At 50.9% G+C, this 21496-nt stretch overlaps 1 protein-coding gene across 3 annotated transcripts in view; it reads left to right on the top strand.

Annotated features, from left to right (window-relative positions):
• The first annotated feature begins 17495 nt into the window (after positions 1-17495).
• The window catches only part of Cntn2 (contactin 2), a 30713-nt gene continuing 26712 nt past the window's right edge, over positions 17496-21496 (top strand). Inside the window, exon 1 of one of the 3 annotated variants that reach the window (XM_063240023.1) lies at positions 17496-17754. In XM_063240023.1, coding sequence (XP_063096093.1) covers positions 17557-17754 — 198 coding nt within the window. In that variant the 5' untranslated portion in view covers positions 17496-17556. The remainder of the gene's footprint in view (positions 17755-21496) is intronic. The other 2 variants (XM_005005876.3, XM_003474797.4) reach the window with 2 other exon arrangements.

Raw genomic sequence — 21496 nt, 5'->3', positions numbered from 1 at the left:
GTCTCACTGAGGAGTGGTCCAAGGGCATCACTCAGGCGGGATCATCGCTGAGGAACTCCAGGTGCTGTCACCTCCCTCGCAGTGTTCAAGGTTATGGGGGTTGCAAAGAAGGCAGGGCCTAGGCAGTAATGGCCAGTCAGGACAAAAGGACTCCTCCAGAAATGCAGACCCAACGCTCTTGGATAAAGAATCACCTAGTAACGCTCCGACTCTGTGTTTCCTCAGCTTTCAAAAGTCCTCAAGACACATCCTTGGCTCAAGGAGTTATGTTTTCATGAGATTCAAGTGAGAATCCAGGTCTTTGTGTCCAGGTCTGGGTTCTGCTGAACTGTTGGTACTCATGGGGTGTCCCACAGCCCCCCTGGGAACCTCTGTTCACTCCCTGGAATATGAGAAACAGCCTTTCTCATCCCTCTCAAGCTCACGGGTTGGGCTTGAAATCCTGTTCATTTGCACAGTCTCTTCTTAGTGACAGTGTCCCTGCCTCCTCTTCCTTCTCATGAAACCGTAGCCACAAAGATCTTCTAGAATACAGTCACATTGTTCCCTTCGCCCCCTCCAATAGGATAAAAGTTGAACTCCTTGGTTAGGCATGTTAAACTTTCGGTGCCATGACCCTCCCCATTTGTCAACCCTCCCTACTCTCTGTACCTTAAATTCTAGTCATCTCCAATGCCCCTTGAAAGGCAGAAACTCCTTGTGCATCTCAGGCTGACAATCAGTTCAAAAACATGTACCAATCACCCACCCAGGGCCAGCTGAAGGTGCAGGATAAATGGGAGAGTGGTCCAGTCCTCCGGAAGCTCAGTCTGCCCTGGGAGACAGGGAAGGAAAAGTCATGTAAGCTTGTCCTGGGCAAAGGACTCAATAAATGTGGGTTCAGTAAACAAAGTTTGGTCTGCTTGGACCCCTCACCTCCCACACCCCATCTCCTGGAAGCTTCTTAATTACTGGAGTTGATGCTCATACAGTTTGCAACACTGATTTCAGACTCTTCCTCGTTTCAGTTCCAAGCCCCTCCATGTAGGCTACCCCTCCCAGACTCACTGAAGCAGGCTGTGGCCTGTGTGTTGGTTCACACCTCTGTCTGGGTTGCTCTGCTCTGCTCTGCTGAGACAGGGTCTCACTACGTTGCCCAGGCTCGCCTCAAGCTCCTGGGTGTGTCCCAGTCTCCCAGGTAGCTGGAACTACAAGTGTGTAACTCATCTGACTTGATGCCCTTTAACAATCAGTTCAGATGACACTGTCTCAGGAGGGCTTCTCTGACACCCCTGTGTCCTCATACCTTTGTGATCTGATTTAGATGGTCTAGAGTTTATCATAGAGTTTGGCATATGATACCTATGATCTGTTTCTTTCACTAAATTTCGAATATCCCGAGTACTGGAAATATTTTTTTCAGCTCTGCTTCCACAACCCAATGCCTCACACGCAGCAAATGCTACAAAGTGAGTGAATGAAGCAGTCATTCCTGTGAAAGAAGTAGTTGAATGAACACAAGTTCTTTGTACCATCCTCTGTGGCTATTGGATATTTGGATATTTAGGAGGTATATGACATTTTGCGGTTCAGTGAACAAAAGTTTTAGAACAAGAGCCTCCACAAAGGGGACAGAGTGGAAATGAAGTGGATCTTGTTTGGAGAAAGCTCACCTCAGTTCAACTGAGGCCAAACAAAGCAACCACTCTCTTCAGGGCCCCAGGGACCCCCAGAATATCTGTCATCCCTCATCCCTGTCTCCTGAAGGCTGTGCCTCCCAGCCCATTAGAAATGCTAATCTCCAGCTTGGAGCTGGATTAACAGACCCAGTGGGGAGGGGACAAGTCATCTTCCAATCTTTATTAAGAGCGAAGGCTGTACCAGCTCTGCCCAGCTGTCCCCAAAGGGCTGGGATGGGGACTTCATTAGAGCCCCCCTCATCAGGGCAGCCTTGCTTTCCTGCATTATATGCGGTGGCGGGGCATGGGGGCCATTCCACTCACCTCCTCCCCACTTAATGCATCAGAGCCCATTTGTTTGATGTCAGTCCCTGCTGGAGCATGGACCAGGCAGTGGGCCTCACAGCAATTTGGAGCCACAGCTGCGGCCCGGCAGCCCAGCCCCCAGCCCCAGTCCCAACCCATCCCCAGAACCTACTGCTGATTATCCCAGACCTCACTGCAGAGAAGCGTGGCATTGTATAGACCAGGACTCCTCCCAGGTCGGGGTCCACACCGTGACTCTGAATCCCGACTCACCGTCCCCACCCTAGGCGAGGCAGTGAAGACAGCCATGGCCAGGGGAGATCCCGAAACACAGAGATGAAGTTATACCTTACGGATTTTTAAGATCCCAGCTGTCCTCTCAAAGGCAGAGTCCTATAAACACAAAGAGCCCACGATTGATCTGGGCAAATAGCAGTTGGCAAGAGTCTGGTATAAAAGCAGAGCTGACTTGGGGACTCCAGTGGAGGGAACTGGAGGGCAGAGACAAGCAGAAAGGTTAAAACAGCAGATCTCAAAGTCCGTCTCCGACCCCAGCAGAGCTAGAATCACCTGGGAACTGGCAGAAATACAGATACTTGGGTTCACCCAGATCTACTAGACCAGAAAGACAGTACCTATTTTAACAGGCTTTCCAGGTGATGGCTGATGCAGGCTAACACTCGAGCACCCCGAGGTCACAGGGGCACCGCGGGCCCTCACGCTGCCAGCTGGCAGTCAGGCCACACTCAGTTCATGAATCTGCCTCCTGCAAGTGGCTGTTTTATGCCACCTAGCAAAGTTGGTGAGTTTTACATCTAAATGGATGTTGCGTGAAACAGTCTTTGTGGGAATGCAGGGGTCAGGGCATGAATCTACAGGAATTAGTAAAAATCAAGGAGAGGGCTTTGCTTTTCTCGGACTATGGAATTGGCAAGGAACTGAGCCATTTATAATGCTGATGTCAAGGAGGCAAGAAGGCACCAGATGGTATTTGGGCCACAATACATTTACATTAAATCACTTAAGAGGAGAAGGTAAGCTAATAATGTCGACACCAACCGCAGGAGGCACGGTGATATGCACTTTATGCAAACCATCTCTGCTACCCGGCACACAGCACTCAGCGCCTGGGAGTTGTGTATCCTGTTACACTTGAGGACACTAACTCTGAATGGCAGAGTAACTCACCTAGGGCCAGAGCTAGGTCCTAGATCTACCTAACTCTGAATCCCTGGGCACCACAAGGCACGGTGGTACATGCCTGTAGTCTCAGTAGTCTCAAGATCATGAGTTCAAGACCAACCTAGACAACTTAGTGGCTCAGGGAGACCCTGTCTCAAAAATATATAAATAAAATAAAAGGGCTGAGGGCATAGCTCTGTGTAAAGGCCCAGAGTCTAGTCCCCAGTACCACCAAAACCAAGCAGAGGAACCCAAACAAAACAGCCCTTCATTGCTACTCTTCGAGTGTGAATGGGCATCTCTGTGAAGCATTAGATCTGGGCTTCAAAGGCAGCATGCCGGAGTCATGCCTGCCAGCCTTGAACATACTCCAGCTCTGATCTGCTCCTGTCCCCTCCCCTCCGCAGTGGCCGGGTGGTAGGAGGGCTCAGGAGAGACATGCGATGAGAGGCAGGGAAGCAATAGAAGCTTGTCCTCCTCCCGACTGGAAGAGCTGAATCCTGGGGACGGGTCAGACAGTAGCCATGACCTCAGGCAAGTTATTTCCCCGTCTTTGCCTGAGTTTTCCTCACCTACAGAACTGGGATTGTAATTGTAGCTCCCTCCTAGATCACTGAAAGGGTCTAATTGGTTCAAATGTAAAAAATTCTATGAAAAGTATCTCTATAACCACTGATTTAATATAAAGAAAGAAAGAACGCCATCCTTTCCCCTCTTCTGCCCACCAAAATATTCTCGCTAGCTGCTAGACTGCTTTCAAAGCCCTGCCCCCCACCAGCCAGGCTCAAGTGCCACCCCACAGGTTGGCCTCTCCCCAAGCCCTTCCCCGAATCTTGCTCCTCCTGCCCATTGGCTTCCAGCCTCAGCTCCCTGGACCTACAGGGATTTGTCTCCTCTGTGTGTGCAGGATGGGGACAGTGGCTCAAACCTCCTGCACACTGTGGCACCAGCCTGCTCCTCACACACAGTGAGTGACCCATAAATACATGCTGACCAGTCCTGAGAGCAGGTGCTTGCAGTAGAGCCAGATTCCACATGTGTAGGAGCTGTCTGTCTGTGACACGTACTGTGCCAGCTTGTAGTTTAGTGGTGTTGGTGTTGGGGCAAGGGATGGCATCGGGGAAGGCAAGATCTGTTTCTTTTCGCTTTTTTTTTTTTTTTTTTTTTTTTAACCAGGGATCGAACTCTCGACCTCATGCTTACCAGCAAATCTGTTTCTTAAAAGCAAGTTTAGCAAGTTCCTGGCTGGATGGAAGGGCCAGTGATTAGCGTCTATAGCATGAGATCCATTCTACAGTCCCATTAATTAACTTTCCCAAGGTCCCCTAAGTGCTCTTGTCTTGTCTGTCTTTCAAGCCTAGAAACTTGCCACACTCACTTATCAGAAAAGCCTAGCCACCTTTCCAGACCCTCCTCTTGCTGTCTCCAGCTCCAGCTTGGCTGCTGGGGCAGCGCAAACAGCCTCCACGGCAGGAGAGAGTAAAGCCAGTCTCCCAGAAGCCCTGGATTTGTCCTGAGACACAGTGACTACAGGACAGCCAATGTCTCTTCTGCAAGCTCTCACAACACTAGTCTCAATGGAATTGGATGGAGTCACCTCCCAGGATCATTTTGTACTGAGATTTAGGGGCCTAACTTCCAATTTTAGGCATACAATTTTAGGCTCCCAGGGAACAGGACTAAGTAACATCATCATCAAAACAATCAGTTCTGAGGACCAGCGGGGCCTCTCTCTGCCAAACACAATCTCCATGGAAAGGAGACACAGAAAAGCCTTCCTCTGTGCCTCTGGTTGGCCATGTTAAGTGACAGGAGACACTGGTTGAACATTCCTAGGGCCATCACATAGTTTGTTGCAGGGCAACTGGATTAGATTGAGCCCTGGCTACTTTCTTGGTTTTTTTTTTTTGGGGGGGGGGGCTGCTGAGGATTGAACCTAGGGCCTCCTCCCTGAGCTTTATCTCTCTACTCCTTTTAATTTTTTTTTTTTCACTTGATACAAAGCCTGACTAAATTGCTAAGTAGACCAAGCTGGGCTTGAAATTTCAGTCCTCCTGACTCAGCCTCCCAAGTGCTGGGATTAGAGGTGTTCACCATCCTCCCAGGCTCAATGTTCCATTCTGGACTTGGGCCAAACTGTGCTGCAAAAGAAGGAGGAGCTTTCAGGGCCACGCAGGGGAGTGACCCAAGTTTTGAAACACTCATTGCAAAGCCAAAGAGAAATAACCAGGAATTTTTGGCTGCTTGGGAGCCCCCATGGCTCTCTACTTTCCTTCCAAACAGACAGCTGTGAGCCACACTAGAATGGGGGATTTGGGGGAAGAGAAATTTTATTCTCCAGACTTTTGTCCTATGCTAAACTGAGAAAGACATAGGTACAACATTGGTTCCCAAAGGCAGGCAGAACCCAGACCAGGGCGGAGGTCCACCACCCTCCTTCCTCTCCTCTCCCAGACCCCAGCATCCAACCCTGTCCATTTCCCATTCTCCAGCCCCTCTTCAGACCGGCAGGCAAGCTCTCGAGGGTCCATCAGTGGCTTTTAACTGAGCCCTTGGCTTTCATCCTATTAGTGAGCCTGGGAGTAATTATGACTTCATTAGCCAAATAGGTTCTTGGTTCAGAGACTCCCTCCCACAAAACCAAACATGGAGTGCTTCCCTCCATCTGAAGTCTGTCCCCCGAGGCTCCCAGCTAACAATGAGGCTGGCTCCAGGGAAACCTGGCAGGAAATGGGGAAGAAGCCAGGACCCTGGCCAATGGGAAGAATCCCCCTTGGCCTCCTCCGATGCGCATCTGTCGACTGGGCCCAGGAGAGATGTGACAGGGAGAGGGATGGCACTCTGGCAAATGAGGAACACGACCCCCACATCTGTTTGCTGCTCCTCGCACTCTGGCCCTGCTCGCCCTTCCAGTCATGAGAGATGGCCAGTTTACTTCCCAAATGGGTGGGGCTGCACTCACAGGATCACTGAGCCAATGCCCAGGGGGCCCCAAGATACGAAAGCAGGACAGAGCTATGCTGGACCTGCTGGTTGGGGGACCTCTAGCCTATCCCTTAGGCACTAGCTCAGGTCCCTGTACCTGGGAGAGATTCCACAGCTTCTGGGTCACTGATCTGACATCTCACATCTCAACATTAGACAGTACTTTCTCTTGATCTAAATTAACTCCACCTTGCAATTAAAACCACCCACACTTGAGAAAATGCTTATCACCGTTCTCTTTTTTAATTCTTTTCGATTTTAGGAACATGGGGTCTAATCCTCCTGCTCTAAATGGCACCTAGGTTACACACTGTGGTGTCCCAAAACTTCTCCAAGACCAGCACCTTGCAGCGTTAATCCCAGCCTCCTCCCTGTCCTGCAGGCCAGGTAAGCATCCAGGAAGAGAGCTCCAGCTGCCCACTCCCCACCCGGGAAGGCACGGGCTTCCTGCAGAGCCTCAGATACACTACTCTTTGTCCAGGAGAGCTGGCTGCTGCTTTGGAGTCTTTGCAAGTAACAGCTGGTGAATTCTCATTCCTGCTGAGGGCCCCTCTGCTTGAGTCCTTGGCCCACAAGACGCCATCTGCCGGGCTACACCCAGAGGCAGAAGGATAGATGACTTGACCTCCAGACAGCCTGCCACATTTGAGACGCCAAGCTAGGGACAGCCTTGGCCCTCACTCTGGCCCTAACCTGACCCTATTCTGTCCCCAGGCTGACGCTCATCCACCTCTGCCCTCCATCCACCCAACCCCCTATCCACTCCAGCCCAGAGGCCAGGCAGGAGGGCCCTGCTCCTCACCCTTCCAGGAAAGAGAGTCCCCAGAGGCAAGCCCAGCTGTGCACACTGAGCCCCTGCTTGTGTTTCCTGAAAGCAACCGTCCTTTTGTTAATTCTGCAATTTCCCAAAGTGCCAGGAGCCTCTCATCTGACAGCCACGGCATCTGTTCCTCGCACTCTCCAGAAGGCTGATGGGAGCAGTGCCAGGTGCTTCTCCAGGGCTCCCAGCCTCACGCTCCTTCCGCCTGAGTCCAGACACCCTGGTCCCCTGGTCCCCTGGGAGCCTCTACAGGCCCCTCACTGCATCTCTGACCCCTGGAACCTCACCCCTGATCGTGGCTGGTAGCATTGATAACCACCTCTCTCTCCAGGGTCAAGTTTACCTGGTCACCAGATCCTGGTCCTTGGGAGATGCAGGGAAAGAGGCTGTTTTCCCATTTGGGATCTGTCCAGGTTCCAAATAGGTATAGGAGCCACAGGTCACTAGGAAAAAAGAGCCTCATCCCAGCCCTTTCCATCACCCCCTCCCTCCATGCACTCCCTCTCCCAACAGCTGGGTTCCAGGCTGGTGGAAGGTTTGACTGCTCCCTAGTCTGGAAGACCTTCAGGATTCTGGCTCTCCCATCCCATCTTCAACACAGGGCTTCTCAAGTCCAAGTGCTATGGACATTTGGGACTGAGGAATGCCTAGATGAGGAGGACTGGGGTGAGCCTTGGGGGATGCTTGTGGTATTCTGACCTCCACACACTAGATGCCAATGCATACCCTCCTCTCCACTGCACATGCAGCCCCATCGTGATAACTGCAGATAGCTTCAGGCTTCACCAAACATCCCCTGGCTGATAATCACTGAGCTAAAGCAGAAAAGAAACCCAACACCTGAGTGTCAGTGAGCAACCACCCCTTCATTTCTGATCCTAGGCTCCAGGTGACAGAGGCACGGTCTAAACTTTCTGCAGAGAACCAGCAAATCAGTGTTTTTCCCTGTGTGGCTGAGCAGTCTCCACTGCAGCTGCAACCCAGCTGCCATCACGGCCCGAAAGCAGCCGTAGGAAACACACCAATGAGCAAGCGTGGCTGTGTTCCAATCAGTCTTTACTGATGAACATAGAAATTGAATTTCTTATTATTTTTGTGTCACAAAATATTCTTCTGATTTTTTTTAACTATTTAAACATATAAAATGCATTCCTATTGCCACAAGCCATATCCGGGGCTTTGAGGACCTCACAGAAATCAAAACACTAAAGCTTCCATGAGATTCACAAAATGAAGGTAGAGGCCAAAGTTGTGAATGGAGCCCACTCCTTTGGGGTGGGAGTAGGGTCATCCTGCTGCCAGTTCCCTTTGAACCAGTTGCTTCGGAAACTGTTTTTAATAAAGCAACCAGATCAATGACAGAATTAGTAGCACATGGTACAAAACAGAACTCTGGGCTTCTGGTTTAAAATTTATACTTAATTCCCAGATGGCAGCCGAAGAGCACTAAAGCACAGGCCCTCTGAGCTCAGGCTGTGTGCCTCTATGATGCTGCCCTGGACCTCACTGTGCCCCAGTGAGCCTCACCTTGCAACCTCTAACAGCCAGGGAACCTCAGGCTGCTCCTCAGCTCAGGGTGGCCAGCTTATCCCAAGAGGCCTTCGGCCAGGGTGCTTCACACAGTACCAGGCTGAAACGACGAGCAGGATATTGAACCTACCCAGTGCTTTCCCTGGCAGGCTGTAAGCCCTGTGCAAAGCTATACCTGCTTGGCAGCATTTGCAAGCAGGGCACCCAGGGTAGGGACAGACCCAGCCACATGTGCCCTGACATATCTTATCTAGCTCCATCCTGAACCTCTAGAAAGTAACAGCAGACAAATATAGATACTATGCATCAACAGCAAGCTGGGAGCAAAGGAATAAATCGCAGTGGTGACACCCATCACCACATGGATTAGAAAGCGAGCATCCTGTGATGTGTGAGGCCATTGCAAAGGGCACCTAAGGCCTACAGACAGTCCAGAGCAGAGCTGGGGGTGACTACTGCTGGCCTAATTCTTGAGAGAGAGATGGGGCCTTAGCCAGGAAAAGATGAAAGAGGAGATCTCTGTTCTAAACAAGGAAGCCCTTTCTAGAAAGGCCAAGTGGATGGACAGGGCTGGACTGAGTAGGGAAAGGTTAAGAAAGCAGAGTCGACTAAAGAAGGTACTAGATTACAATGTCACCATGAGCCCTGGGTGTTAGAATCTAATCTGGAGACAAGAGACACTGGGGAATTTTTAGCAGACGAGCCATATGATTTGATTTGCATTAGGGTAGCTCACTCTGACTGCAGACCAGGATGGGATAGGACCAAGGATGGAGAGAGAAACTGGTGAGGGCCAGAGCTAAGACTGTAAGAGGGGGAAGGAGGAGGCCAGGCATAGATGAGGCCTAGGGTAAGGGCGAGTTGGCAGGACTAAGTGGTTGGCAGGATGCAAGGTGGGGCTGCAGATAGGGAGGAGAGAGAGAGGTAGGAAAGTCTAGAGCACGCCATTCTCAGAGGTGAGTGCTGTGTTGTGATTGTGTCTCTTCCCATCCGAGTTCATGCATTGAAACCTAAACCCCCAATGTGATGGTGTGTGAAGAGGAGTCTTTGGGAAGTAATTTGGTCATAAGGAAGGAACCCTGGAAACAGCATTAGTGCCCTCCTAAAAGAACACACTCTGTTCTCTGCCATGAGAAAATGGCCAGATGCAAACTAGGAAGCCAGCTCTCCCCAGACACTGGATCTGCCATTGTCTTAATCTTGAACTTAATCATAAACTATGAGAAATAAATGTCTGCAGCTTAAACCAACCAGCTTAGGGTATTTTGTTACAGCAGCCCCAGCTGACTGAGATGTAGGAGCCAAGAGAAGCAGCATATAGAATGGGCAAAGGGCAACATTTTAGCTGGTTTTCCAGAGAAACAGAATTGGTAAAATGTACAGATGTCCCCAGACCTACAATGGAGTTACACCCCCTACAATCCCATTGTAAACTGAAAATATCATTAAGTCCAAAGCACATTCAATACACCCAGCCTACTAAACATTATTGCCTAGCAACAGAGTCTGCTGTAGAGTATCACGTTTGCCCTCATGATCATGGTCACTGCCCAGCATCAAAAAAGAGTGCAGTGCTCCATAATGCCAGCATGGGAAAAGATCAAAATTTAAAGCAGTTTTTACTGAACATGTATGATTTCCATACCAGTGTAAGGTGAAAAACCATTAAGTCACGGACCATGCACATATGTGCATCTAAAATATATACGTTATATGTGTTGCATATATTTTAGATATATTTCAAGGAATTGGCTTGTACCACCTGGGTTGTCAGTTTTCTGCAGACCTGGGGCAGAATTTCTTATTGCTCTTAAGGCCTTCCAATTGACTGAATAAAGCTCATTCACATTAATAAGTGTAACATCCTTACTTAAAGTCAACTGATTAGAGTTAACCACGTCTACAAAACATTCCCTAAGCAGCTACTTTAAAGATAACAGCATGTAATGTATTTGCTATTGTTATTCTCCTGTTGTCTTGCTACAAAATTTTCTTTTACCTTTTAAAATTAAAAAAAGCTACTTTCACAGCAGCAGCAGGGCCACCTCAGCCCTTAAGTTTGACCATCACAGACGGAAGTGATGGGGCACCTGCGGGTATGTGAGGAGCCCTTCACCCAGCTGCTGGCTTCTGGCTGGCTAGCACAGGTGTGAGTGCAAAGCCAAGAACACTTCCAGACCTCATCATGTTGCCTGTGACCTAAGCGAATGACCATGTTCAGTGACCATGATCATGGCTAGCTAAGCTCTGCTTCTAGGCCTGTGTTTCTCTTGCACACCCCACCTTTCCCTGGCCCCTGAGGAAACTTGCAAAGCCCACACCTCACCCCACCTGGCACAGCCTCGGATCCCTGCAACAGTTCCTGCTGTTCTCAGATAAAGTCCCAGCCCCCCTTCTGACCTAGCCTTTTCTTGCACCCTCAACTCAAGGCTTGCACCAAATCCCTCCTGAAACTCCACACTGTCACCTTTGTACCAGCAGCTGCTTCCTACTGGCCCCACCTCTCACTGCCTACTCTCAGCCAACCCACATCTGGGCTCCAGTGACCCTATTTCAGGACTCGCTGAAAATATTTTGTTTCTGAGTTTTACCAGGCAGGAGTAAGGACCTCTCTATAATACCCTGTGCAAATTTGGCTGATACCATTTACCAGATTGTCTTTTATTTTTACATGTCAGTCTTACCATTAGAGTGTGAGTTTCCCAAGAGCATACCCTATGTCTTATTCTCCTTGGTATCCCCAGCATTTGGTACAACACCCGATACAAGAGATATCAACATTTGTCTATAAAGTGGATGAATGCTCAGACAGATGGATGAATGGATGCATGGATGGATGGATGGATAGATAGATGGACACATTATCTTCTAACAACTACTGCCTATCTTTTATTGAACACTCTCTTTATTCTAGGCACTGTGCTAGGAACTTTAAGTCCTGAATCTACCCAGATTCTCAGTCACAGGCAGCAGAAATAGACTTTGTGATATAAAGAAAAGGAATCCACCAGGTCATCAAAGGACTCGTAGAATCAGTGTGAAGAGCAAATAAATGACTCTGAAATGGGTAGGAACCAAGGGAGATGAGCCAGAAGACACACAGAGGTCACATCTCAGGAACAGGCTGGTAAGGTAGCCACCACTAGCATTACCCACGCCGGACACTCCACTTGCTGATACAGAGGCACCTGCTCCCACTGTCCCTCTGTGAGTGTTGAACATGCATACATCGCCTCTTCAGACCGTTAGGACTCTGAGTCTTCTCTGCATTTGGAAACTGAATAGAGTGGGAGGAATAGGAACCAAGGTTCTCCTGGCTCCACAGCCTGTCTGCTCCCCGCTATCTCTTTCTAGGGGACCACTGCCTTTCTTCCCGTGACAGTGGAGCTTCCTGGGCTGTGCTGCACATCCGTGGTGAGGCCATACCCTGACATGTGTAGACTGAAGCTACTTCCTAAGATTGTAGACCAGATGTTCAGGGATCCCTGGAAACAAGTGTTCGCCCAAGGCTCAGGGAGGCCTGCAGAATCTAGTCAAGGATTCCAGGGTCCCCACTTGCCCCTTCTGGAGCCCACGTTCTGTGGCTGCCCGTTAGCTGGCTTAAACCAAAACACCCAGTAGTCATCTGCTCTGGAGCCCAGCCCACTTTCAGGGTCACAGCTGTCCCCTAAGACTGCTACTTCCTGCTCCCTGGATGGCATGACTCTTGCCAGGATTAAAAAATTCCCCTGCCAGGGCAGCTTCCTTAGACCTAGATGCCCTGGGGAGTGGAAGGCAGAGCTCCACACAGGAAACTTGAGTAGCCAATCCCGGTCAAAGCACCACCTCCCCTGCCCTGTGACCTTGGATGGATCATTTCACCTTGCTGCGTTTGTGTACCCTTGCATCCCTCTCCACTGCCCAGCCTTCCCATCCTCCCACTACCTACACCAGCCAAATTGTTTCATAAAAAAAAGAACTCAGGGTTCTTTGAGCTCTTTGGAGAGACCACATAAATGCAGGGCATTATTAGCATCATTACTATTAAATATTAATAATGGCATTAGCATTGTCTATTATAAGCCTGAAAAAAAAAGGCTCCAAGAGCCCTGGGTTGAAATGGCAAAGAGCGTAATTAGGCCCCTCCGGGCCACAGACCCCTCCAGGCCCTTAAGCAAAATGAGGAAGACCAATGCAGACAGAGTCCTTCTGGCACCCCTGCTCCATCAATGTGGCTCCTCCAGACTCTGCACAAATCATGCTCTCCCCAGACTCCAGCATTCCTGGCTCTTGCATTCCCCACACCCCTCTGTCTATCTGGGCCCAAGCCAAGGTGTACCTCACCTCACCTCACCCACCTGCTCATTCCCTGCCTCTCCATCCTCACTCTCTTCCTCTCACCTAGTAGGTGACAGATACCTCCTGGGTTCTTCCCACCGACCAGGCTCTGTGCTAAGCAGGAGGGTGGGGGCTGGGAAATACAAACCTCACTGTAGGACCCTGCCTCCAGAGACTGCAGAGTCCAGGAAATGATGATCTGGATTTCACATGGCACTACAGTTCACAGACAGTTCACCTACAGTTCTTTTATTTATTTATTTTGTCTTTTTCATTTTTATTGGTACCAGGGATTGAACTCAAAACCGCACACTTGCAAGGAAGGTGCTTATGCCGCTAAGCTAAATCCCCAGCCCCTAGTTCTTTTAAAAATTATTATATTGTTTGCCAGCTATCTCTCAGACAAAGTATCACTATAAAGAACTAAAAAATTCAGTCCTTCTAGATTTAAAGACTCAATCCAAAACTGGGCATCTGAGATGAATACACACTTCTCAGATGCAGGAATACAAAAAGTAAATTAATATGTAAAAAATGTTCAACATCACTAGCTATTAGAGAGATGCAAATTAAAACAACATTGAGATTTCATCTCACCCCAGAAAGAATGGCTATTATGAGGAAATCCACCAATAACAAAAGCTAATGAGGCCATGGGGAAAAGGAACCCTTCTCTATTGTTGGTAGGAGTGTAGACTGGTGCAACCACTGTGGAAATCAGTGTGGAAATTCCTTAAAAAACTAGAATTCAACCCAGCTATTCCCCTTCTGGCTATTTTCCCAAAAGAATTAAAAACATCATACCACAGTGATATATGTGCACACATATTTATATCAACACAGTCTATAATAGCCAGGTCTTAGAAACAACCTAAATGCCCATCAACTGAGCAATAGATTAAAAAAGATGTACTTTTACACAGTGGAGTACTACTCAGACATAAAGAATGATATACTGGATACTTCTATAGGTAAATGGATGCACCTTTGGGAACATACTCATTAGTGAAATAAAAAGACACACACACGTAAACATTGTATTGTTCCATTACTGTGTGAAATGTATATGTGTATGTATATGTACATAAAAAGAGTTAAGATAGTTATACTACTGCCTTCTCTGAGTTCGCTGAAGAGAAAGATTTATACTGATATTGTTTAGATAATTGAGTGCAGATGTCTTGTTCTCTGGGTGAATGATTTGGGGATGACAATGTGTGTGTGACAATGTATGTACCATGGTTATTCCCTGATTGACACACTTTGAATTTTTATCGTAGTTTTTTTCTTTTTTTCTTTCCTTCTATGTTTGTGTAAAATGGATTTGAAAATAAATAAAAATTATTATATTGAACCCAAGTATCCTCAGTACGATCCTAAGTAGGAGTCAGATCATTCCCACTTTACTGATGAAGAAATAGCTTCTCAAAGCAATGAATTGTGGAAGTGTCACTCAGTAACCTGCCCAGTGTCATCCAGGTAGGAGTGGCAGAGCTGGGACAGAGTCCCAGGGAGCTGCAGCTGGGAAAGGGAGGAGCTGAAGTGGCTCCGCCTCAGGGGCCCACACCCTTATTTTACAAAGGAGGAGGCTGAATACCCACAAGGCCAAGGACAAGTGCCAGCACTAGCTGAGCAGCTGCCGTGCTGGGTCTTCCCATGTAATTCTATGCTGCATCAGCTGGGCAGGGTGCGTCTCAATCCCCATATTCTGGAGGAGGAGCAGAGTGACCCACCCTGACCACAGAGCTCTGCAGGGGTAGGCCTGAGTGCCACGCTCCTCGGTCTCAGTGCTTTGCTTCCATCTCCTGGGGCAGGCAGGGCACAATGGAGAACAAGACCCTTTCTGCTTCTTCAGGCCTCCTCCCGAAAGCTGCCAATGGACGGTCCCTTCCTACTATCAGACTGCTTCCAGAAAAGTTATAAATACTTTGAAAGCAGACCTCTTTCTGCTGCTCTCAGATCCCTCCTCATGCTAGGCAGAGATATGGCTACATACACATGTGGCCTCCTAGCAGTTTTGGAAAATGCTGTGACGCCCCAAACCAGAGGTGCAATGTTGGTGCCCAGAGAGGGCAAGGCAGAGGGTGTGCAGACGGGCACCAGTGAAGAAAGAGACCATGCCAGGGTGTTCCCTCTGTTTCCATTCATCCCCTGGGGCTAGGCCTGAGGCCCCTGTTTACCACTTCGAGCTCCAGCTGTCTGCACTGCACTGCTGCTGATGTGCAGAGGAGCAGACAGCCTGGGAGGGCTGGGTGGGCCTCCAAATGCCCTCTGAGCCCATGTTTACTCATCCGCCCTATCATCTTCAGCCAGCCCTTCTTTGCCCTGTTTGGGACTCACCTTGCAGATGCAAGGTGGACAATATGGAGGTGGAGTGAGTTACCACAGAGAGGAAAATTGCCCCGAAGCCCAATCAAGGCAAGGATTGCAGCCTTTGAAAAAAAAGAAAGGGTCCTGCCCTCCATCCACCCAGAGGAGGGAACAGTGGGGTGGCTGACTTCTCCCCGACAGGGCTAAGCTGGGAAGCTGTGTCAGACCCTCCAGCACTGCCACACCACTGGCTTGCTGTTCACTGTGAGCCTGTTCCTGACCCCTGCTGCATGTCAGCTGCAGAATGTGGGCAGTGACAGTGAGGACTACCCGTACCTCCAGGGTGAGCACTTCAGGTCCTGAAGTTTAAGAGACATTCGAAACAGGCGTTACTTCTGTGGTCATCAAACTAGTGAACCCCACAAAACACAGCCTGGACCCCCAAGCAGTCACCCCATGCTCTCCTCTTGTTTTAAGAGCATCTCTGAGGCTGGAACTGAGGATCCCCAACACCCCCCCCCCCACGCACACACACACACACTCACTCATCTGCATCAAGCTCCACTGAGAAGATAAACTCTGGGAACTGTCTTCCCAGATTGAAGTCCAGTTTAGTGAATATTATTGTTTTTACATATTGTGCCTGCTGAGGTCCACCCAGAATGGAATAGCCTGGTGGCGTTGGGATCTGAGTCTTTGAGACCAAAGTCCCTGTGTTAATGGCCTTCCCCAAAGACCTGGCCATCACATAATCAGCTGCAGTCTTAAAATAGAGTCACACAGATAGCTGTCTGCAGACCCTTGGCTCCAGCTGATCTCCAGGCCTGATGCTCCCAGTAACAGATAAGGGCCCCACTCCTGCCAGGTTCCACAGAGGGAGCCCATGCAGCGCCTCTCTGCAGAGCAGGGCTGATTTGAGGATTCAGCAGGAGCCCAGGGCCAGCATGCCAACTCCCGGAGCAACAGACAGACCAACAGACAGTACCATGAGGGCAGGGACAGGAAAGAGAAGGCCACCTTGGAAGGAGGTTAATGAGCCTGTCTTTCCACAGCAGCATCCAAAGGTATCCAAGAGTGATCCTCAGCGAAACCAGACGGCCCAGCATCAGGAGCAAAGAAGAAGAATTCTCAAGCTGCCCAAGCCCATGGGAGGAGGAGTTGGAAGATGAGAGGGGAGCAGTCTCTCAGGCGGTAGAGGCCCCCCCCCCCACCTCCTTCTTTAGGCAGTCTGACTCAGAAAGACACGGAACTTGACAGGTAAGGCATTTAACACACAGGGGCTAGCTGGCCCTACCAGCTGTTGCTGCATCTGGACTATCCACCAGGTTTGCCACGCACACTGGACAGCAGGCTGACCAGAGGGGGGTGAGACAGCAGTGACAGCCTGGCAGGACCAACTGGTGTTGCAGATGGCTGGGTTCTCTGCCTCCAGGCCCTCGTCATCCTGGGCTCAGCCCCGAATGACAGGAGCAGCCCAGGAGAGAGATGTTGCTACTGACCAGCGCTGTGAGATGCATCACAATCTTAGAGCTGGCAGGGACCTTGACCATGTTGAACCCCTTGGGTTACCAGCGAGCTCAGAGAGGGCAAGGCGCTCAGCCAGATACACACAGCCAATCAGTAGCAGAGCCCAGAGAGCTCTTGTGACATTCACACCCTAGATCCAGTGAGATGTTCAGGACATCACATTGCTGCTTGACAAAAACGGGCTTAGATCCACATGCACTGATGTGCAGGGCCATCCAAGGCCAAATACACAATTTTAAAATATTTTGCAAATCATGATATGTGATCCCATTTTCATAAAAGAACACTAACTGAAACTTGTACACAGGAAAATAACAAATGTGGAGACCACAGGTACTGTGTTTGAATTTGGTAAGTGTGGTGGGCAAGGGACCTATGCTGTCAATTTTTAAATTGCTTTAAGGCTTGGATATTTTGACCAAAAGCTCGAGTTGCTTTCAGGTAAAGGAAACAGCAAAGATGAGCCTGGGGGGACGCACACAGGCCCCCCTCTCCTTCCTCCAGCACACTGGGGATTTCTGATTGGAACCTCTCCCTCCAGCAGGGGTTTCCTGGGGGAGACAAGAAGTTTGGGCTCCAGGGGTCCCCAGGGTTTCAAGAGCGAAAACCACTTTCTTTGTCCCTCCTCAGTCACCCCTCTCCAGCCCCTTAGCTCCGGGATGCGTTGGGAGGGGGGCGGCGACCAGACAGCGCCCCGCGGCCGGCAGCCCAGCAGCTGCCCATGCATTATGGAAGACAAGCGCTGCGCTCACTGCCTGGTCCTTAAATGACAGCAAATGAGGTAGAGCCAGGAGGGTGGGGACAGAAGGGGGTGGGAGGGGGGCCGAGGAAGCCATCTCCAGGGCCCCGAGCGTTGGCTGAGGACCGGAGCCAGCCAGTGAGCGGAGGCTGGGAGAGGGAGGAGCAGATCTTGATGCAGAGATGCTGCAGTGGCTCTGGGAGCGCACACACACGCGCCCTCACTGCCACCGCCGCCGTCGCTGTGGCCGCTGCGCCAGGACAGCCAGCAACGGAAGGGCAGAGGCCCAAGCAGCTGGTGGAGAGCTGGCAGGGGGTCCGTCGCGGCTCACCAACCCAGGCAGCATTCACCTGCCCGGCCAGCCCCTTCCTTCACTGCAGGTAGGTGCCAAGTGCTTTTGTTTCTCCATTGCAGTGGCTTCCTGGGCACTGGGAAGGCAGGGACTCCGTGCCCAGCCCCTAAATACCCCATCTGTAACTTAGGAAGAGGCAGAGGCAGGCAGGGAAGCCCACCTGGCAGGGACCAGTCTGACTTCTCACCCCAGCCCCAACCTGGCCATTGGACCTGCCCGGATCTTTTCCGCCCTGTCTACGTGGGTGGCATTCTCCAGGCCAAGCCTGCCCAGGAAGCTGGCCCCTGGGAGTGTGTCCAGGAATTCAGCCAGCCGGCTGGTTGTGGCACCTGCCTGAGGACAGGGGAGAGGTGCCTGGACCCACCCTGGAGCCCCAGTCCCATACCAGTCTGGTCTGGAAGGCCAGGCCCAGGGCCCTGGACCACCCCCGAGAAGCCCCGGATAATGGAGCCTAGGTTCTCAAATTTGAGGTCACCTGGGGTCTGCCTATGCAGGGTGACCTCTTTGCAAAGTCTTGCCTCAGTTGGACAGAGTGGGAGGCTGTGGAAGAGAGCAGAGAGTAAAGTACATGTTAGGGCCAAGGCCTGTCCAGGAGCTGGGGTCCAGAAGGAGAAACTGAGGCAAACCACTCTCGGATGTGAGAGCCTGGAACACTGGGGCTGCAGTTTCTTCTCTTCCCCTCCCCCCTCCCCTCAGCCCTGTCTTCTCCACAGATCTCTCCCCCTCAGCTTTGCTGGTAGGGGGAAGGATTTCCTCAAAGTTTGGCTTTCCAGGAGGTTCTAGTATGGTCATGTAATGGGCCAGAGGCCGGGAATCAGCAAGTGACCATGTGAGTGACCAGAGCTGAATCCTGTGACTTCTCCAACAGGTCCAGAAAGTGAAGGGGTCTACTGAGGCAGGGCCTGCACAAGGAGAGTGTCCTGTGTTGCACTGGGCAACACTGGGCACCTGCTGCCCACTCTTGCAGGGGACTGGGCCTGTGTCCCCAGGGAAGAGCTGTCAGTCAAGGTTGTCTGGAGGTCTGGGATTCCACTGTGAACACAGGGAGCAAGCTGCATGCACCACAGTCCGAGTCCTGGGCAAGGATGGGTTTGAGCACCTTTCCCTCTGCCCAAGAGGAAGCAGGAAAAAGAACAGCCCAAGTGCCCAGTCCCTCACCCCAGCCTCCCGCCAGAGGGACCCTCAGTCCCTTCACCCCTCAGTCTCTCTGGTCCTAAGTCCCACTCAAAGAGACCTGCGGAGGCCTGGGAGATCAAGGGCAGCAAAAAATAAGCTGTGTGTGGGAGGCGAGGGAGTGGTTGAGACTCCTGGGGGTGGAGGTCGGCTCAAGTCCCCTCTCTCCTGGCCTTGGCTGCCCCTGGGTGGGGGTACCCCTTAACTGTTTCCTAGCCAAGCCCAGGAAGATTCACTCACAAGGCTTCTGCCACAAGGTCAAAGTCCCTCCAAATGTCCCCCAGGAGTCCTCCCCAGTAACAGGAAGGTAAGAGATGAGGCAGACAGACCAGGGTGCCCTGAGCTGGTGATGTCAAAGTCACCAAGGTCTGCCTTCCTTCTGTGGAGACCACAGCTATTTCAGGCTAACCCGCAGAGGGAGCAGAGGGGCAGGGGGATGCCCCCCAGGGGTGGGGAGTGGGGTTGCAACACCTGACCTGATTGCTTCCTCCAACTCCCTGTCTGGCCTCTCTGTCGCCCCCTCCCTGCTCACACTGACTCTTCGGGCTCCAGCTCTCAGCACTCAGCTGCCCCACTCCCCCGACAGACTCACCCCTTATCAGTTCCACACAGCCTGCTCTGCCAGCCCATGTGCAAATAAAGATGCTGTGGGGTGGGCTCTGAGTAAGTGTACGCAATGAGACCACAAACACAGACACAGTCTTTGTGGATGGGACCTGCTCCAGAGGAGCAGGGGTCACAGCCCACAGCATCCTCCACTCACAGCTCATCAGTTCTACCTTTTGGAGTGGCTTGGAACATGCATGCCATCTGCTAGAACTTTCTCAAGCCAAACATTGGTGAGAAAGTGCATTCCAACGACAATCTCTAAGCCTAAGTGTGGGTGGCATTTGGATTCCTGGGGCAGGACCAGGGTGTCAGGAAAGAGGAAGAACTGGGGCAAAGTGTACCCCAGCGAAGCAGAAGGGATTTGGGTCAGACTGAGGGTGACAATTCCTGAGCAGGAAGATGAGCCACAGGAAATCTTTGGGATGCTGACTCAAGATGGTGTGGAGGTCTGAGGTCTGGTCCATGGTTAGAATCTCCCTAGAGCTGAAGGTTGTGACGATGACCCTGTAAATTCCAGTCATCCTCTTTTGAAACCGCTCCTGACTGGGACTAAGACAGCCTTATTTCATTCCCTCCTGCATGCTGGACCTTATCCTACCGGAGGACCACTTCCTCCAGTTTAAACCAAATTCCCAGGGCTGTTGCTACCTTGGAAAATTTCAGGGACTTCTGTGGATTTGGTGTCCCGGAGTGAAGAGGCCCTTTCTGTGATTTAGTAAGTCCTTGCTCCAGAATTATGCCTGATTTCTTTGTTTACCAAAGGAGATACATACAAAAGCAAAAGCCTGTAACATTCTCACCCCAACCCCAAAGCACCCTCTTTCCTAGGATAACACAGTTCCAAATGCACCTTGGCCTCCTTCTCATCTCAGGAGCCACTGGGTCAAATGTGAAAGCCAACTCTGCCCTCTCAAGAGGCACCCTTTCAGGCAAGGCCTTCTGGGTCCCCTCCAGCAGAATTCACATCTCCATAGCTGCCAACCCAAAGACCTCAGGGTTCCCCAACCAGCAGGATGGCAGCCTTCCTGCCCTACAGTCCAGGCTTCTACCCTGAACACACCTGCAGGAAACTGGGGCCTAGAGAGGAATCTCCTCTCAGCAGAGATAGAGGGACAGGCAGACATTGCTGTGCTGATGCGTGAGGGAATTTTCTTCTTGATTTGGTTCTTCTGTAACAACTTGAAACAACTATCATTGCTCCTGGCATGTTGAAAAGGGATCCTTCTGGGACTGAGAGTGTAGCTCAGTGGCCAGGTATCTGTCTAGCATGCTTGAGATGCAGGGATCAATCCCCAGCATCACAAATAAGAGCAGACCCTTCTTTGAAAGCCCTCACTGACTGGCTGATGTCACATATGGAACAAGGCAAACAGGTAGGAAAAGCAAACGGTTAGGGATGACTTTTCCCTGAGAGAACTTAATTCTCTCCTCTTCTACTTTCTGCTCTCGAGGTATCTCTGCTGGAGAGGCCAGCACTGGGGGGTCAGAGACTGCAAGCTGCAGGCCAAGGACCAGACTTCCCCATGACCACACTGAATGCTCAGACAGATGCATGGGTCCAGAGTCACTGTTTCTGAGAGGGCACAGCTGAGGCCACAAGTCTGGGGCCACAGAGAGGCAGCTGCAAATCCAAAGAGCCTGTGGAGACACTAAGGAGCAGGAGGGGCAGTGTGCAAAGGGGTCTGAGAAGGGTCTCAGCATCACAACTCCTCTGTCCCCTGCTGGGGGCTGAGAAGGCTCCTGTGTCACCCATGTCTGTCCTAAGAACCTCTCCAGCTCAGGGCAGCAGCTGTGGGCATTGTAGAGACCTCGCAGCCACAGTCCTCCTCCCATGGCCAGTTGCTGCCTGGCCAGACACACCAAGCAACCTGGCAGCCCCCACCCAGCCTCCACATAACCCTGTCCTCTCACAGGGCCATGGGGATCACTGAGGCCTTCCTGGAGGATGACGGTGCTATCCTAGGTGGCAATCCCCATCCTAGACAGAG

This window comes from Cavia porcellus, unplaced genomic scaffold (genome assembly GCF_034190915.1).
Source record: "Cavia porcellus strain 051 isolate PalLab524CR breed Dunkin Hartley unplaced genomic scaffold, mCavPor4.1 scaffold_29, whole genome shotgun sequence".
Taxonomy (NCBI): domain Eukaryota; kingdom Metazoa; phylum Chordata; class Mammalia; order Rodentia; family Caviidae; genus Cavia; species Cavia porcellus.
This window is presented reverse-complemented; position numbering and strand designations above follow the sequence as displayed.